The 14,232-nt window shown below is 35.8% G+C and overlaps 1 protein-coding gene across 3 annotated transcripts; it reads right to left on the reverse strand.

Annotated features, from left to right (window-relative positions):
* Nucleotides 1–731: 731 nt before the first annotated feature.
* On the reverse strand, nt 732–13,595 carry LOC118040636 (uncharacterized). Of its 3 annotated transcripts, none has more exons than XM_035047612.2 (15): nt 12,922–13,595; nt 11,177–11,715; nt 10,826–11,105; nt 9,993–10,276; nt 8,645–8,827; nt 7,664–8,362; nt 7,458–7,552; nt 7,300–7,350; nt 7,129–7,217; nt 5,047–5,625; nt 4,623–4,682; nt 4,197–4,267; nt 4,050–4,107; nt 1,985–2,258; nt 732–1,804 (listed from the first exon to the last, which is right to left on the reverse strand). In XM_035047612.2, the coding sequence occupies exons 2-15, from the start codon at nt 11,587–11,589 to the stop codon at nt 1,095–1,097; spliced, it is 3,846 nt and encodes a 1,281-aa protein (XP_034903503.1). In that variant the 5' UTR covers nt 11,590–11,715; nt 12,922–13,595; the 3' UTR covers nt 732–1,094. The 3 variants fall into 3 exon arrangements, with proteins under 3 accessions (XP_034903503.1, XP_034903502.1, XP_034903504.1); XM_035047611.2 differs by having other exon boundaries at nt 7,300–7,359; XM_035047613.2 differs by lacking the exon at nt 8,645–8,827 and having other exon boundaries at nt 7,300–7,359.
* Nucleotides 13,596–14,232: the final 637 nt, after the last annotated feature.

The following is a 14,232-nucleotide window of genomic DNA, read 5'->3' on the forward strand; positions in this document are numbered from 1 at the left end:
GGATTTTCTTGCACAGTAAGAAATGCTGAGATGAGAAACAAACATCATGACGACATCCCTTAGCGGTAATTTATTCTACTATCAATTACTTGATCTGGCTTTAAAAGACACCAGTCATTTCCTAAATCTGTTAATTAGTTAAGCAAAAAAGCACAGAGTAACGGATAATAGGTTTACCTTGGTCATGTAAACTGGAGGGTGAATTCGTTGGGCTGTGAAAGATGGCACCCTAGCATTGCATTCCAGGCACGAATATAACTGCAAAGAAAATTCTAGCCAGACCACTAATCGTTGCAGGATTCCCAGCAAATGGTCATCCATTCTAAAATTACTAATTGGGATCATTTCTTGGTGCAACGGTAAAAGCATTGACCTGTTGGGTTTCAGCACAATTTTACATCTCTATAAACACATAAAATCTGCAAAAACAGAATTCTAATGAGAGAACAACAGCAAAGATGGGGCAAGGAAAATTCTTACCATGAGCTGCTCTTATAGATTACATTCAACAGGAACCTGTTTATGAATCAAAAGCCAAATATATCAAAGAGACGACAAAAAATTTATTGTAATTGGACCTTTTCTTTGCGAGTCTTCTCAGGGACTACCCCTCAAAGAAGTTACTGCATCTAATAAAGTCAGTTTTATCATAACTTTGACTGTAACGATATCTGTAAGAATCAGAAACAAAGGACAGGAAAAGATACATGTGAGAGTCTGCAAGTTATAAATCACTGAACAAAAAGCTGATTTTATTAGAAATATAAAATGTATGTACAGGAGGCATTGTTCTCTGATTTGTAAAAGCTACAGCCAGAATACAGTGTTTTGCTAACATGTAAATGCTAGGACAAACTAACTTGTACCTTGAACAAAAGTTCTTTACAGTTGAAGTTACCAACTTAATACAGGAACAAAATCGAAAGCATCCGAAAGGTTCACTAGAAAATTGTGAAGTATACAAAAGAATCTATATAACCTAATTGTGGACCAGTGACTGAATGACCATCCATATAACTGGTCATCTTTAGACAACAGTGATTATGTTTTTGTTTGTCAATAGTATAATGAATAAGACTATACAGAGAAAGACTTCAAACCATCATATTTAGATCTGCAAGGTCATCCATTGGAATTTCAAGGCCCATGAAGTCAATGTCACCATGCTCTTGTAATCCATCATCATCAATGTTCAGCCATGAACCCAGATCCTGTCCTTGGTTGTCATCTATTCCTGGAAGCTGCAGGTTGGACAAATCAACAGCATCATCCAACGCATCCAAAACAAACCCATCATTTTCCTTTGCTTTGCTATTAGTATTGTTTTCACTTGACCTTGCCTCAGAAGGCAAAGTTGTTTTTGGTTGCTCTAATATCTTGCCAGCAAGGCCATTCACAGAAACAGATAGTTGAGTTGTTTTCTGCTTGGGCTTTGTTTTAGTTTTTCGTTCCCCCTTTGCATTAGAAAATGTTGGTCGATCAATTTTATTAGTTCCATTTCTAGATAAAATCTCTCTGATGTGCCCCTTTCCTTCCCTGTCTCTCTCACTCCTCTTCCCTTTTGTAATGCTCAATAGAGAACCTCCTATTACAGATGGAGCACTTGATGGACTACCAACAGTACAACCAACATCATCAAGCAACAACTCCCTCTTCTTCACCCTGTTTGACAACATATCTTCCTTACCAGTAATTTGTTCGGATAAATGATTGAAAGGTGGAAACAGATCGGAAGGATTTGAAATGTAGCTATCCTCATTCCCCAGAGGTAAAGTTTGAGGACTTGGCTGTGAACCCATGGAAGCTGCAGAAAAGACAACATTAACAATCCAAATTTGTGCCATGTAACTGGAAAACACGAATACAAAAGGTAAAACAACACATTACAGACCACGAGAACCCAGAAAAATGAGATTTAAAAGTTAAAACACGCATCCAGACATGTATGAATTCCAAAAGCAAATTCTGAAGCAAAAAAAATTACCTGAAACTCTAGCTTCCAAAGAGCGGGTTGAGGTATTGCCATACAACTTTGCAGATTCATCATTGGTAGGAGTATCTACTGATTGTGAACCACTTAGGTGGGCAGTCCCAGACAGGAACATATCCCTAAATAAGGGCTCACTGAAGCAGCTGTTTCCTGTAACTTCAAATTTATGACATTGGTCTAATGTCCGTTTAACAAATGCCAAGGCAGCTTGCTTGGCCATTTTGTTACTGGAACCCTTCCCACCACCAGCATTAGGACCCCAACAAGTCTATCAATTAATGTTGTGTTAGCTAACCCATTAAGGAAGTTTTAAAATAAAAACAACCTAGGAAGTTTTTAAATAATAACAACCTACCGACCACCACATGATAAAAAGAAAATGAAACTAGCACCAGAAATGAAAAAAACCAGTTAAATGGAACAGTGGGTTTGTTGTTACCTAAGGAACTACCATTAAGAAAAGCCTACAAAGTAACAAAGCAGATGGATTCCAGGATGGAAATTGCATGCACACACAATGATGCAACTCACCCCTCAGTGAAGCGCATAAGAGAAGGGGGGTGAGGGGAGCTGAAGTAGCTAACTAGCAAACCAGAAATGTATTTGTTTTCAACCGAGGATTTTATAATTAAAATCATGTCCTGGAAACTACATACTTCAGTTGTTTTCTTCTGGCCATGTACCCTGATGACACCACATTCACACCTTCAGACTTCAAAACAATGCTGACATGCTGCATTTCTCCTAATTCTATCCTCCTGCTTGGATCAAGAGAAAATATGGCAGAAGGCCATTCATTAAATGCTTTGAGCACACCCACATTGTCTCTCTAATAAACAACCTTCCACTGGATTTTCATCAGATCTTCCTGGAACAGGCATACCATACTTGGATCATGAGACAATTTAGCAGAAAGAATTCATTTGATGCTTCGAGAATTCCCATATTGTCTCTCTACTAAACAACCATTCACTGGATTTCATCATTTTTTTCTGGAACGGGCATGCTATATGAGTTGAGTCAGGTAACTAGACACTAACAGTAAGATTACACTTATTTACAGTGACAGTGTGAGGATGAACAAGTGTGAAACCACACCGATTATGATTATGATTATGATATAAACAAAAAAAAAAGTTGCTGAAGAAGTAGCATGCTTAGATTATGCTGGTTGCATATATGATTCTAGGAACTTTTTGATGATTCACAAGGATTTTGCCTTGGGCAAAACAAGGTTTCAAGACAACTACTTAATAAACCTTCTGTACCAATTTTTTTTCTTTTCTTAGGCAGCCTTTGCAGGTTTTTCAACTAACATGCAGTGTTCTCCCTCTTGCCCGGGTTGCCTTTTCAGATTCAGTCTAATGGATTATTGTTTCTTCACAAAATATATATATATATATATATATATATATATATATATATATATATATAGACACATAACATGGATGCGGATGGTGATCAAAGGGTTCAACCCATATTTTTTATGGGAAATAAAGACCTTTGGCTTAAAACAGAGAGCCGATGTCATGCACAAAGGGGAAAAAAGGTAAATTTTCAGCCAAGGACCCAGACCACAGATCTATGGACATTGTTATTTATGAGTAGAAATAACTCATTGTACTCTTTACTAATAACTTTATAAGCTAATCAACTATATCATTACACTTTGGGTGTGAAGGTTGCTACAGGTCCTACAAGTGTGACAATTAATTGCAATAAATTTCCAAAGAAGGTACCCAAAAATCACATATAAATAATGCAATATAAGACCAACAAGATCACCAGAAAATACTTGTATGCCTCTTGTTTCCTTTATCTATTACTTCTACGAATCTATAATAACTCATTCTAGCCCACGTAAGCCATAGCTTATTTTGCAGTTCAGCCCTGCAAAACGTTCCATTCATAGTTTTAAGAGGTCAGTTCAGATATATTTGGCATTATTGCCCTTTCTTTGCTTGCAGTCTCATTATACTGATATATTCATAACAAAAACTTGAAAATACACGTCAAAGCATGAAGTATAGGAAAGAAAAATAAACGGTAAGAAAATTACCATGTGCTTTTCATAAGCCATTGTAACGAGTTTGTCATGAGCACATTGTTCAAATTCCCTATACAATCATGCAGTATCATGAGTACATAGTGAGAGTTTAAGTAAAAAGACAAGCAAATGGGTCTGTCTCAAGAATGAATTCTTTACTTTTCTTGGAGTTCTTTAATTTCTGAGGCATGTTTCAACAGTTTGTCTAACAAACCTTTCTTCTTCGAAACCTATCATAATAGCAGACAAAACCATGAGATGACCTTGTTAAAAGAATGAACTCATCGCAGAATGGAAAGCTCAACAGTAAATATCAATGCAAACAAAAGATTCATATTTCAACTTCCTACTTGAAATGAAGAGTAAACAAATTTAACAGTACAGAACATTGAACAACAGTCATGCAAAATCAGAAAGGAAGGAAACAGTGGAAATAAAAGAGAATCATAATCTTGCTTCATTTAATATTAGAGATGTACCCAAAGATATATACAGCGAGTGAGAGAGAGAGAGAGAGAGAGAGTGAAAGGATAATTGATTGAAGTCATTTGCTATGACGGGTTTTTACAGTATAATCAGAAGTACCTGCCCATGGTGATTCTCCTCTAATTTGCTGATATACCCACAGATTCCTTCATCATCCATCTGCATGTCGTAATAAATGGTATACGTTAACAGATCTTAGCGCTGTTGCAATAATATTACATAAGACATTCAAAGGCAGCCCCAGGAGCCATACTGCCAAAACCTGCCATGCTCCTGCCTCCCCACAACTGAGAGAAGGGAAACTTCAAAAGGGGGACAGAAGGAAGAAGAAGGGGAAAGAGAAAGAAGCTCCAAGAAAGCAACACTTCAGATTAATCCTGACTTAATAATCAAACATATGAAGCCATTTGCTGCTAAAATTAGAACCAACACATTACCCAGCCTCATGGTCCAAACACAGATCAAATGCAGGAAAAAAATGATGAAACAGTGAAGGATAACCTAAATGTGGAAGCAAACTTACCAATGGTTCTGGAAAAATTCCCAGACTATGAACCTCCAGACTAAGTTTTTCTTCTATCTTCATATTATCATATTGAAATTTGGAACAGACCATCCCAGGTACCAATGCATGATCTGAAAGTACACCATTTACAGTATGTCTGAAGTTTGAATTGATACTCATGTTAGGGATGCCTGATGTATCAATATCTGTCTCAACATGGTCAGGCTTCCCAGTCACCTTGTAACCATTAAATGCAGCATGTCCAGAAAAATGAAAATTATCTAGGTGATTCACACAATTTGATCCCAATTCCTCATCCAGCTCGAAACCAACTCCATACGCATCAAATTCCAGGTCTCCATTTCCACAGGTACAATCTTCCTCTGAAATTATGGCTGCCAAGAGTATCTTATAAAGGGGAATTTCTCTCTCTTCATGCACTAACTGATCTGGAAGAAGTTCTGAAGTCCTAGTTTCAGCAGCATGCCCAACTTCCCTCTCGTGATCAAATAACCCATACCCATTAGGGACTGTACTGCAGTTGTTTGGATCAGAATGGACTTGTGTTGCTGATAGTGCAGCATATACAATACTTCCCTGGAAAATGAATCATAGGGTTAAGGAAATTAATATAACTCACAGTTTTCACAAGATTTTATTTGACAAAAACGATGCCATCACAGGTAGAAAATAATATAGGAAATTTTTTCACCATAATATTTCTTAATCAGTAATAGAATTAGAGATTTTGAAAAGTATGAGATGAGTGCTTGTGACATTCTATATAGAGCACCTCCATAGATATATTACAGATAAGTGGAACCTTAAATTTAAGTTATTGGCTAGTAGGATCCCCGGCCAGCACTGCAACTATTTGTCATTTAAAACAACAAGTAAAGAAAAAAATCAACTACATTGACAAGCTTTTGCATAAAGAAAAAAAAAATATAGCCTTGGATGTGCAACAACAATAACATGTCAGAAATGACATACATTCGGTGAACATAAAAGAAAAGGAATACTTGTTTTTCATGAAAGAAATATACTATAATTCATGATGTAGAAAAGCATATCAAATACATGTGTTTGTGTTGTGTGAAAAAATACATTAGATTCTAGCAAATTTCACACTGATTGAAAGCATCAATACACTACCTACACAACATTGATTTCATACTCAAAATCAAGAAACCCAAAATCTAAGTTCATTGCCGTATTTAATATATACCAGTCTTCCAAATCATTGGCTAGGAGATACAGGCAAATATCTATTTACTGCTAATCTGAACCAAGATGGAGACCTTCACAAAAGAATACAGAAGTGTACTTATGAGAGATTTACTCCTAGTCTCAATCAAGACAAAGGAGACCTTCATGAAAGAATATAGAAGTGTACCAATGAGGGATTCAAGTGTCAAGACTCCATACATGGTCTCCTGTAGGTGGGAGGTATTTGTGAATGGTTGATAGTTCAAATTCAAAGGTATATACCATTTTTCATTGGGTTGAAACAGAAGCTTATATCAATATGCATAATTTTATTATGGGGGTTGTCATCTCCCTTAATGAAAAACTCTTCTTTTTCTACCTCCATGCTGTTGGCAACAAACTTATTGAATGAATGTTGCTGATAGCAAGAATATAATTCCACATAAGAGGGCAACCTTAAAACGATAACAAGATAGAAAGGGAAGCAATAAAAGTACTCAATCTTAGCAACAATAGTTTGAACTTTTTTGCAACATGACCAGAGTGTGTTGACTGTCATAAGAAGTTCAACATATAGCCATGCGTAATACTGCTAAATTATTTAGCACACAAACAATGAAATTTTAATAAATATAGAAGTTTATTAAGAATGTCATTAATTAAGGGCTTGTAAATTAGACTGTACTTAAAGGTCAGCCCTCCCTCTCTCTCACACACACATCCTTAAATTCAATACAGGTCAAACAGGACTCATCCTTAGCTGTGTGCTTAAGCTTTCGCATTAATTAATCCATAATGACCATAGTTGCATATATAAAAATGCTGCTAAAAGGAGGTAGAGCAATTGTAATACATCCTACATAAACTAAAACTAAAAACAAAGGGCTTTACCTGTTGTTTCAAGTGAGCAATGTCTACATTAGATATAAAACCAAAGAATGGCTCCATTTGCCTCCAAAATGAACTGGAAAACATTTGGTCTACAGCGACAATCAAATCAATTAACCAACAACAACAGAATTCAAGCAATTAAACAGAATACAAATTTTCAGTGACAAGTACCAGGATTAATAACAGCACTTGCAGCAGCCAACAGCTCTTCATGCCCATCATCTGAACCAACTAAAAAATTAAGACCAAAAGTAAATAGACAGAAAAGAAAAGACGGAAAGAAAACATTTAGGGAATGAGAAATTCTCAGAGACTTCAAAGTAAACTACCAAGAAAATCTTCTGTTGCATTGACTGTTGTATGCTTTTGGCGTGTATAAGCCTTACGATCAGAGAGTTTTCTTGTTGGGGGACGGCCCGTCTTGCTGCATAAAAATATTTCATGAAAATATTTGTTTCCAATCTGAGTGCAGCAATGCTAGACAAAATGAATACATTTGAAGGATAACTAGAAAAATTGATGGAGAATGTTTGACCTTTCATTTTTATCCAAACCAAGTCTGGCACTTCTAAGCTGCTTTGCTGTTCCAACATTGCCAAGCTTCTCAACTGCTGTTGGCATAAGATACCTTGTTGAAGTAAAACCCCTCCCAATCTTCCCTTTCCTGCGAGTGCCATCTCCAAGATCTTCACCTGAAACTAGCTTGCTCTTTCTTGATGGAAGGCCCAAAGGTGATATCTTTTGTACATTCTGTCCAGCTTTCTCATCCATCTCATCAGACTTTCTACTCTTATCTTTAGATTTAACCTCTGTAGCCCCTGATTCTTCACTTTCTGATAACACGGCTGACAATAAGGTGTCACCTTTTAATTTCAAGCGCCTGGCAAATCCTGCCCCAATTTCATTACCTGAAACATCAGATACACTATCCAAAGTGGGACTCTCGTCATTGTTAACAATGGGAACGAAATTTTTTCTTCTTGCAGTTCGGGAGATCTTCTGTGGCCTATGACTGGCCCAGTGAGCAACAGGCGGAGATGAAGACTGAGCAGATACAGTGCGTTTGCGGTTGTTAGCTCCAACAGCAGGGGAATCATTGGGAGCAGTTACTCTATGGAAAACCGGGGAAAACTTCGATGTAATGGCTGAACCCGATCGGGGAGCCCGAATAGACAGATTCATTTTTGCACCGGAAATGGGACTAACAGAATTAAAATCATCCCTAACACTTTCCCTGAGCGTTGTAGAGGAACAAAGAAAAGTGAATCCATGCACATTCTGATCAAACATATTAACAGTGCAAAAGAAGGGCTTGATAAAGCAAAAGAAAGTGCCCTGTAAATATTCAAGGAAAAAACAATTCAAAGAACAAGAAATCTTCTATTTATCTGAAGAGAAAACTCCAGAATGATATTGAAAGAAACAAAGCTAAATAAAAGTCCAAATACTAATATGCAATAGAATATGAATAACAACAAATTCATGTGAATGAATGTGTTAAGGATGCAATGCATACTTATTAACAGCTCTGACATTCACCCTTTCCTTGTCTGAACCAAGAGGGTGTTCTCTCCTATCAATTTCAAGAGAACCATTGTCCAGGTCAGTCCTAGGGGTTATTGATCGCACACTCAAGCCTGTCGATTGTGAGATACCATCTGTTTTTCCAACTCCAACAGCACTATTAGAAACTCCAGGCCTATAGTGAAATACGAGTTAATCTTGCTTCACAAACTGAAGATAACCGAATGTCAAGCAATTACCAAAATATATAACCAAACATATCTTCCTCTAAAGTTCAATTAAGCAGATTAAAGAAAACAAAAGGAAATCTAAGAATAATTTACCATAACTGCAGTTTCTTTTAATTATTGTTTCAATGAAAGCCAGGACCATCACGTGAAGCCGAAACCTTGGAAAAAATCCTTTCACTGTTCCCAAAACTAGTGATGGGTTTCAATCTAATCAAAGAGTTGCAGGAACTTAACAGATCTTTACAGCTAATCAAGCACAGCATATGCTAACCAGATTATCGCTATAGCAATACTTAAAGACAACAACTGAAACAAAAGGCGAATTGTATTATTGTGAAAACATTTTGATGTGAATTTTGAGATAACCAGTATATATCATCTTGACAAAATATGCAATTTTATCTCCTTCATAAATAGGCATTCAAGACAGTATTTGTGTGTCTTAGGCAGCAGGTGTAACCATACGTGCTTTGACCTCTATTGCTGTTAAACTGAATTGTTTTTCTTCCACTATGTCCTTGAAACTAGCCCAAATAAGAAAAATACAGCACAGGAAAAAATCACATACAGAGAAGATAATCACTGAATTCAAAAGAGATAACTACATTTTTATCATATAGGTGTGCCATTTTTCTCCCCAGTGTTTTCGCTTTTTTATTAATACAACTTTGGTCCGTACAGAAATTGATAGCTTTCCAAATTTCATCTCAAATTAACTAGCATTTGCTTATGATGAATTTCCAGCAAAAATATAAATGAAGTTGGCTCCCCAAAAAATTCTGGACTGTAGACTCACAACCATAAATGGAAAGAGGATGATAACAAAAAGGAAAGAAACAAGAGCAGTGTAAAATAAATATGGTATTAAAATATCATGTCACAAACAATAGCAAATTGCATGATTGTTGTTACCAATCCTCCTATTGGAGCAAAATAGCCATAAGGCTTGAAAACATCATGCAATAACAGAGGGTAGAATCAGGAACTCTTAACACTCATGGAAAAATGATAACTTCGCAAAATGGAAAAACATAGTGGTGTACATTCACAAGCACTATTGTAGTAATCACATGCAGGTATAGAATTATAGATCAATTTCAGAACACATACCTGAACACATGGGAATCAATGTTCAATCTTGAACGAGCATCAGTAACAGGTATTTGAGGCGCTCCCTGTTTTGGTTCCCGATAGCCATCTGTGGGTTTAGTTGACAAAACACTAGAAGAAACATCTGGCTTTATCCCAGAACGTTTCTTCTTCATTTTTTTCTTTTCCCAACCATCAACACCAATTGATAAAGTTTGATCACCTTGAACTGCACCATTATTTGCAAACCTTAGCACTTCCCTATCTTTGTCAACAGTAACAGATGACCTGACCAGAGAATTGCCCTGCATATTCATCTTTATCAATCAGAGCTTGTAAGTACTCTTTCACTTAAAGAAACTAAGACATGAATGTCCATGACATTTGGAAAACCTGGCAGGCACCACTAACACTATGACTAGGCACTGGAAACCAAGGTGCCACAAAAAATAAAAGTCTTATAATTAATAGAGCTGTAAATAATAGCTGGTAACTGAACCACCTGGTACCATCCCTTCCTCCTTTGAAGGGGATGAAGAAGGGGTTCAAATTCAGTGAGATTCTGAATGAAAAGGAATAAAAAAAGAAAAAAAGAAAAAAAAAGGTAAATCAGCTAAAGACAGGAATCTTCCATGTAATATTAAGGGAGATATCAATTTAGGGTCAAATATACTACTACTGGCTTACAAATGCAACCCAGAAAAGGAAATAATACCTAAACAATACCAAAAATCACAAGTCACGTGGACTTTACAGATTAATTAAAAAAATCATAATTGGTAATAAAAGAAAATTATAAACCATCATATATGAGTAGTGCAAGAGCAAGTAGTAGGAAAATATAAGTCACATACCCGAACATCCATCAAAGAAGTTCGTGTGCGCTTGTTTGGAACAGCATTTTTGGTCTGTTCTTCTGGCTTTTGCTGTTCAAGTTCAAAACCACTGGTGGCTGTATGATTTTGAATTCCCGTTTTACCCAGACCTGGAGCAAGGACTGACCGACCACTTGATACAGAAGCATTAGGTCGATCATTAGAATAACCTTCTGATCTAGACCTCTTCTTAGATGGTATGGATGGGAAAAACTTGTTGAATGCAGACAAGGCTTCATTAAAAATCTTCACACGTTCCCTATTATTTAATAAGACTCAATTAAACTAGTAAAAAGTATTGTGTAAGATACAAAATATTCAAAGAACTACCTGCCCTTGACTGAGCTTTCACGCAGACCAGTCTTGACTCGCTTGATTTGCTCGGGTGAGGGAGACGATACCACCTTGCCTTTCAAAGAACCAGTAGAGTCATCTGCTGAAATTCCAAGAGCGGCATTCACATGTTGTTTAAAGTCCCCTTGACGACTAGATTTGTGATCTGAGGCCACCACCTTTGGATCAAAACGCAAGCATTGAAAGAAGTTCATCACATCTCCCTGTACTACAACAGCACTGCTTCGAATCATGTTCGGGAGAGAAGATAGGATTGGATTCCCCATGGTCTCACGAAAGCTACTCGATCTGTCCATCCGAGCAGCTAAGTGGGATCCACGCTGACCACTGGTGTATATTTGCCTATCTGAGCTATCAGAAGACAGATCAAACTTACTAGACATTGCCATTGCATCAGATTCCACACAAACTCTGTGTTATAAACCCAATAAATACAATAATGCATGACAAAGTAGGAGTATTGTGGCACATAAAGGCAAATTGGAGAGTTCAAACGATAGTAAAGGATGATGCACCTGCAAAGGACACAAATCAAAGGATAAGAACTGAAATTCAAGTTCATCTATAAAACGACTTTCAATGACAACTTGTACTAAAATTCCCAACATGACCAGAAATAGTTTGAAATTGCAGAAAATTAGGTGAACAAGACCAAGCTGAGATAATCAGGAGCATTGCACCATGCTGAGACTCATAATTCCATTACATTACAAGTTCCTCAATTTAGTAGATTTTTAATTTCTACAAGGTTTACAGGCATATATCTGCCAGTATTATGAGATTGTTACTTCTTAAAGATCAAATCTTTAAAAGTTAAAGCCATACATAAAAACCTTACTAACCGAAGTGCAAATGATGAATGGTGTTATATAAGTGATTTACTTGCCATATACATGATTTATAAAATCATTGCATTAAATGTTATTAGTGCTTTTTAATATAATTTTCTGTTTGTATAGTCTTACTCTTTTTTTTTTAATTGCATAAAAATAATGATACAATTAGAAATTGGGATAAAGGTAATTTGTCCATATATAAGAGGGTGAGGTGAGTCTACAATTGATCCCTACATCCCTAATTATGTCAAACTTTTTCATCCAAACTGACAGATTTTGGACATGAGACTCATGTATGAAATCTAAATAAAATGTTAATGACAAAATTACCACGGCTCATATGATATATATGAGCTCTTAAAAGAAAATATATCATTTTGATTAAACTAAAAGAAATGGGAACAAAAACAGGGTTGCCTTCATCCTGAAAGTTGCAGCCTCTTACTGACAAATTATACTTTTTTTCGCCACCAGTTCACCATTAAGACACCATCAATACAAAGTGTAAATTCCTCTAATTAAAAAAGGCATTTCCTTTAAAATTGAGGATAAAAAATAAATCGGAAGTAGCTATGACTTTAAGAGACCAAAAGTAAAAGGGACATGAGAGACAGGTTTGTGTGGAGCAATAAACCAAAACTTTCCTTCCTATTGTATTTTGGATTCTGACTTGATAGTAAGAGCATTATTCAGTATAGAACTACAATAATTGTATCAAAGTAGAAGATGATTACTTCTAAATTCTACATGTACTTGACATATTAATAATAATAAAAAAAAAAAAAAAAAACCCTCAAACTCCTGGCATTAAATCAACAACACAGAAACGCAAACACTAATGTATTTGTGGAGATGGAGAAAATGAATTGTAACCATAAAACATACCTCCAAATTCTTAATGCTGGATGCAGCGGAAGTATAATTGAACTAGTTGTGCTTTACAATAAGATATCATAATCTGCACAATTTTTAGGTCATGCCCAGTGAAAACTATGTTCACATCATCAGATCTCCTCCTTGTCTTATATGATCACTAAACTCAACGGGATGAATTGAATTTTAATATAAATCCAGTTTAGCCGGATCTATTGACTGCCACCGATGAGGAAGAATCACGACAGAATATTATTCATCTGTCTCTCAACTCTGAGGCTGTCCCTGTTGCTTTCCTCACTCTTCGGCAAACGCTGCTGCTCGCTATATATTTATTTATATATATGATACACTACGTAGCTAATTGGTGGGCATTTGCAAGGCTATGAATTATTATTATTATTATTTTATTATTATTATGACAGGCATGCACCTGAGAATCGACACCCATCTGCTTATGCTGATGATGGATGGATGGATGGATGGACTGCTCTCAAGTGGTAATACTCAAGAGAGTAACAAAGACTGTAGATTTTGGGAAATTCCTTGTGTTTGATCCGGATATTTTGGATAATTGGGGAAATCAGAGTGGAAGTAGTAGGATTTTAGGGTTAGGGTTAGGGTTAGGAAATTTGAATTCGGGAAGGCTGATTTTCTTAATTTCCTCTTTTTCTTTTCTTTCACAAATTATTATAGTTCCATTTATCAAAGTTCAATGATTTTCTGTCATGTGAGAAGCACATGATTGTATGAGCTCTGTGTGTGTAAGAGAAATCCCTAATTTTTTTTTTTGTCATTTATTAAAATGTTATTTAAAGATTAAATTATAATTATTAAACTTGGTTAGGAGTTTACCAGGTTAACGAGCTAAGTTTCGGGTTATATAAGTTGACTTGGATTAATTTGAAAAAAATTTAAAAAAATATATTTGAGATTTTAATATCTTACATCAAATAAAAAAAAATAATTCATGTAAATATAAGTTATATATAGTTAGAAAATTTAAGATAGAATCTATATAGATATAGATTATATATATAATTATTTCACATTCAAAAGTTAAGTAATAATCCAGGTTGGTTTTGGCTTTTAAAAAAATATGTGAGGCTAAATATTTATAAATTAATTTTATATTTTTTAGATTTATTAAAAAATATAGGGAAAAAAAAATTTAGATCTCACTTGGGTTATGTTAGGTCACATAGATTTCGGGTTGACCAAACGGGTCACCTAAGTTTCACCCGGCCAAGTGCAAGTCTAGGTTGTGCCTATTTAAAACTCAATCAAGACCCCAAGTTGCTTGGGTCCCGAGTCAACTTGTCG

This window comes from Populus alba, chromosome 18 (assembly GCF_005239225.2).
Source record: "Populus alba chromosome 18, ASM523922v2, whole genome shotgun sequence".
Taxonomy (NCBI): domain Eukaryota; kingdom Viridiplantae; phylum Streptophyta; class Magnoliopsida; order Malpighiales; family Salicaceae; genus Populus; species Populus alba.